General features: G+C 33.9%; 1 protein-coding gene across 1 annotated transcript in view; it reads left to right on the top strand.

Annotated features, from left to right (window-relative positions):
• The window catches only part of phex (phosphate regulating endopeptidase homolog, X-linked), a gene marked incomplete in the record, with an annotated part of 20323 nt that overhangs the window by 12621 nt on the left and 2213 nt on the right, over positions 1 to 5489 (top strand). Inside the window, 10 exon segments of the mRNA XM_014005374.1 lie at positions 698 to 826; positions 1072 to 1173; positions 1507 to 1584; positions 1895 to 1998; positions 2077 to 2135; positions 2293 to 2347; positions 2908 to 2975; positions 3124 to 3254; positions 4143 to 4208; positions 4398 to 4502. Coding sequence (XP_013860828.1) covers positions 698 to 826; positions 1072 to 1173; positions 1507 to 1584; positions 1895 to 1998; positions 2077 to 2135; positions 2293 to 2347; positions 2908 to 2975; positions 3124 to 3254; positions 4143 to 4208; positions 4398 to 4502 — 897 coding nt within the window.

Here is a 5489-nt window from a genome sequence, read left to right as displayed (position 1 = left end):
ACATAATGTATCATGTAAAGAGTAAAGATTACTGATTCAAACTATTTGTGAAAAAGTGTAGAGCATTTTATTATTAATCTCCTGACTTTGTGTATATATAATTATATATAATGTACCAAAATCTTTTTTTTCATTGCTTTAAGCTTAATTCTCAATGTTTAATATCTACTCATAAGAAGCTTTTATTTTGAGTTGGATGTAAATGTCCTGGAAATGGTGACTACAATTACAAACCACACCAATAGATGGCTCTGTTTAACTGGCTACTTTCATATTAAATAAGCTGTTTCCAAACAAATGGCACTTGACACATCAATACTGACAATTAAAATAATAATAAAAAAATATCACAATAAATTATGAGTTGAAGCTGAAACTGTTAAAGTTGAAAAGTTGTAGTTGAAGCTTTTTTACAATGAGATTTACATTCGGTTTGTTTGTATTGAGCTGTTAGGTTTACTGTTGCATACTGAATCTGTTGTCTTTTGAAATTAGTGAAAGTTTAGTTACAGTTCAGAACTTTTACAATGTCAACACATAAGTAAATTGCTCATTATGATGTTAATTTTCTCATTTGGACTCATGAATAGACTGAAGCTGAGCTCCCACCTTTTGCTAAACTTTTACTACTAATTAAATGCTTGTTTCTAAATGTAGAGACGTCATCTTGTAACTTTGACCTCTGCACACCCATCAGGTCACCACTGGAACCACCTCTCTGACCCCTCGCTGGGATAAGTGTGTGAACTATGTTGAGAACGCCCTGGCTTACGCCACCGGGCGCCTTTTTGTCAACGCCCACTTCCAGGAGGACAAGAAACACATGGTGGGTATGGTCTTTATATGATATTATTGACAAAAATGGGTTTTGTGTGTTGATATAACAAATATGTGTTAAAGAAATGTTGTCACCTTCAGACTGAGCACATCGTTTATTGATTTATTTAACTAATTTTTGAATTATTTTTTATATTGCGTGAGCGACTCTTCTGTATAGATGGGTTTTTTTTTCAAATTGTATTATAAATGTAATCATTTGTGTTGTTCACACACTTTAARTTCACATTTCAGATGGAGGAGCTAATAGACGGCATTCGTTGGGCATTTATTGACATGCTGGAGAAGGAAAATGATTGGATGGACCAACAAACTAAAAGGAGAGCCATAGAAAAGGTAAACTAGCCTTCAGCTCTGAGTCAAAAGAGCTATCTATTATCAAATGAAAGCTAAAAATTAATTGTAAATAACAAGTATTATAACTTCACAGAAGAGTTCACATCAATATATATAAGACTTACATTTCTGTATCATTCCAAACTCATTGTTGAGAAACACAAACATCATTGTCACCTCTCTATTACCTGTAAACTTTTGTCAAATTTATTAATTTAGCACACTCATAATTAACTCAATACATTTTATTACAACATTTATGACAGTTTGTGTTTCAAACTTTTTATTTTATTTATTTACCGGTAATTATTATTATTATTTTTTACTATAAAGGCTCATGCAGTCCTGCCTAAGGTTGGATACCCAGAGTTTATTTTGAATGATACCTACCTCTCTGAAGATCTGAAACAGGTTTGTGTGACACCAGTGAAAGATGATCAATTGTAATTATAAAGCACTGTTGTTTGCTTTATTCATGTTGTTTGTTTYAATTTAGACCTTTAAAAAACACAGATGGATATTTAAGAAATCATTTTCAAAGAAAAATATGATAAACTTTATAGTCGTTGTCTGACTTCTAGCTTTTTATAAAAAACTAAATTTATTTTTCCACTTGTTCACTATAAAAAAACACTTAAGGAGAAGTAAATGAACACATGTTAAGTTAGGGTGGACTTTGATTAAAAAAAGATCAACTCATTTACTTTTATGCGTGTTTTAGCTGGACTTCAGTGAAAAGGATTACTACGGTAATGTGATGCAGACGCTGAAGTTTATTGCCCAGTCTGATGTCTACTGGCTGAGAAGGAGCGTCCCACGAACAGAGTGAGTCGGTACTCGCTGTGTGGGTTGTTGTGTTTCACACTCCTACTAAATTTAATTTATCTTTTTTTTCATCCCCAGGTGGTTTACAAACCCAACAACCGTTAACGCATTCTACAGTTCATCAACCAATCAAATCAGTAAGATCTGGTTACTCTCTAAAATGCAGACGATTTTTTTCTTTTCTTTTTTTTTTTTGTTTGTTTTTGGAAAATGTAAGATTTCTTTTAAGAACAAAAATATCTAGAGTTGAGGAGAGTAGATTTGTTAAAGTAATTTTCCACACTTTTTTTGTAGGATTCCCTGCAGGAGAGCTTCAAAAACCCTTCTTCTGGGGAAGAGAGTATCCAAGGTGAGACTGAATAAATGGGACATGCTCTACTAGACTAAAGAAAATCCTTTATGTGTACTTTTCTCAGTAAAAGTAATTGCTGACTTTATTTTTCTGAAATGAGCTGCAGAAACTCAACCTGTCCAGAGGGCAGAATTTTATGCTTTATTCTCCACAGAGGCTAGAAAAAAAGAACCTCTCAAAATAGTAAAACAGCTTGAAATGCTCTTTCATGAACTTGTTTTTAATGTCATGAAAGTTCATTTGTTTGTAATATCTATTAAAAACATTTTAATGTTTCATTTGGTCTTTTGTATTGCAGCTTTTCTTAACATTTGGCTTTCATCACTATGCGATCAAATTTAGTTACCAAAAAAGAAACAAAACTAATTTGTTAGCTACTTGATAACGATTGATTGCCTGTTTATTTTTAATTGTTTTTAATCTTGCAACTTCTAGTTCTGTCTAAAATAATTTTCTTTGATACAATAATTTCACATCTTTTTAAAATTATGTTTTATTCAGTATTATTTCCTTGTACTGTTCATGAATAATCATGATTCTAATATTTTGCTTCACAGATCTTTAAGTTATGGTGCCATTGGGGTGATAGTTGGCCATGAGTTAACTCACGGCTTTGACAATAACGGTAAAAGCAAAAGACAACAATGACTTAAACAAAAGTCTGTACAGCATAGGAGAAATAAAACTCAGTGAATTACTGCTATGTATTTATTTATTTATTTATTTATGGATGGATGGATTGATTGATTGATTGATTGATTGATTGCTAACAGGTCGCAAATATGACAAAAATGGCAATCTGGACCAGTGGTGGAGTACGTCCTCTGTAGCAGCGTTCACTGAGAAAACTCAGTGTATGATTGATCAGTACAACAACTACTACTGGGAGCAAGCTGGATTAAATGTGAGAAAACATAAAGTTTGAGGCTTGTAAAGTTACTGCGCAGTGCTGTGAAAAATCTCTTCAGTTTTTCTTTTTTGGTCCACAAAATGTTTTCGGTCAAGAAATTACAACATCAGACAAAGATAAAATGCAAATGCTACATGCTTTACAATATTTTTWGAAATGTATTAATTTATTAAGAGAGACACCATCTCCATTGTGACTCCCCCCACAGTAAGCATGCACACTCAGACCTGATTACWGCCAAAAGTTATCCACAAATGGAGAAAAACATGGAATCATAATGAATTATCTCATGAGTGACCGGTCAACCAACATTACTCCAAGAGCGCCTTGTCGAATTATCCAGGAGGTTCTAAAAGAACACAGGACAACATCTAAAGCTCTGCAAGCCTGACCTAATTTAAGGTCAAGTTTATGATTCAGTCCTATGAAAGCGATAAAGGTTGAAAATGGCCTCTATGGAAGAGTTGGCCAAAACCAACACTGATCAAAAACTAAAAAATAATCTGATAATGCCCACGACTTTGGAAAAAATTGTTTTCTCCTGACTGACGACACAAAAGCAAAACTTTTTTGAACTTCTTGCTACATCTAGAGTAAATGTGYAAGAATTATTGCCACCTATTGCAAATTCTTGCTTGTGGTTGTTGCCACTAACTGTGGCGCAGTGAGTCATTAAGCATTTGGTATTTACTCAAGTTATCTGTTATGGTCTGAAATGTGGAAGTTTGACAAGCAAKAAGCAAAAACTGAAGAAATATGTAAAGGGGCAAATCCTATTTTTTTTTTACAGAAATGTAAAATTAATATGCCCTGAAAATAACATGATGATTTTAGAAGGCTGCAATTAAAAATGATGTAACACATGAATGTGTTGTGCTGCAGGTGCGCGGTAAGAGAACACTAGCAGAAAACATAGCAGACAACGGGGGAATAAGAGAAGCATTCAGGGTATGTAAATTCAAGAGAATAATCAAAAGAGCTGCTTAATAGACCTTCCTAAGAGCAGACATTTTAACCCATTGTATATTAAAGTAAAGAGGGCTATGATTAGTTACACCCACTTCAGCATGATTCACTTATTCCCATCCCATTAGGAAGTCAAGGTGAGAAAATGTTTCTTTCTGTGATTGTGTGTAGGCTTACAGGCGGTGGGTGGATGAGAGCAGAGGAGGTGTGGAGGAGCCTCTGCTGCCAGGAGTGGAACTGAACAACAATCAGCTGTTTTTCCTGAGCTACGCACACGTAAGGATAGACCTTCATGTCTGAACTGTTTCCACAAATGTTTGAATTTTTTAGCTGAGGAGCTTAAATCAATGTAAAAAATGATCTCTGAAATAAAAAAATGGTGCACTATAAGCTTCAAATTAAAAGTTAATAAATTAATAAAGTTTTTAATAATACATAAAATGAATTTTAGGGCTTAAGAAGTGTTATTTTGAATCTGTGCAAATGATTTGTTGTGTCAGTGAGCATAAATGTATTGTTTTGGAGTTTTCCTTGTCCAGATAAGCATCCTAATTGCCCACTGCCATAATGGGCAGGAAATTGTGTAATCATCTCTCTCTCTCTCTGTGTGTGTGTGTGTGTGTGTGTGTGTGTGTGTGTGTGTGTGTGTGTGTGTGTGTGTGTGTGTGTGTGTGTTTATTTGCAATACAAATGAAGCCATATTCTCGAACCACTTGTAATATAAGGATGATCTAGAATTCATAGCCCGTCTAGTTTGCTCTTTGGTTTTTCCCTTTCAAAACAAAATCTCAAAAAGAAAACAACTCCATTGTTTTTATTTTCTGTTTTTCAATCTTAAATACAAAAATGTAAAATCAAACTGATTAAAAATCCACAGTTTGGTTTTTGCTTCAGCTATCTAACTCCAAACTAAAATATACAGATGCTGTTTTAATATTTAGTGATACCGAAAAGGATGGAATTCACCAAAGAAGAGTTTACAGCCAACTGCTTAAAAACAAAAACAATAAAATTATTGGCARTGGCTGCAACCAAACCCTATTCTGCATTGATTATATCATTGTTTTGAAAGTGGAAAAACACTCTCAGAAATTAGCAGTGCTTTGTGTCATCATGGATCACTACATTACTCTGTTACGAGTATCAYGAGGTTTTGTGTCGAGCACAACTTACGAAGAAACAAATATGCCTGGAGTTCTGGCCATGATTTGGCCAGAAGGTCCCAAATGGTTTACTAATAAAATACAAAGCTTTTCTTTGCTT

Source organism: Austrofundulus limnaeus, unplaced genomic scaffold (genome assembly GCF_001266775.1).
Source record: "Austrofundulus limnaeus strain Quisiro unplaced genomic scaffold, Austrofundulus_limnaeus-1.0 Scaffold30, whole genome shotgun sequence".
NCBI lineage: Eukaryota > Metazoa > Chordata > Actinopteri > Cyprinodontiformes > Rivulidae > Austrofundulus > Austrofundulus limnaeus.
The sequence above is the reverse complement of the archived record's forward strand: the minus strand, read 5'-3'. Positions and strand labels throughout refer to the sequence as shown.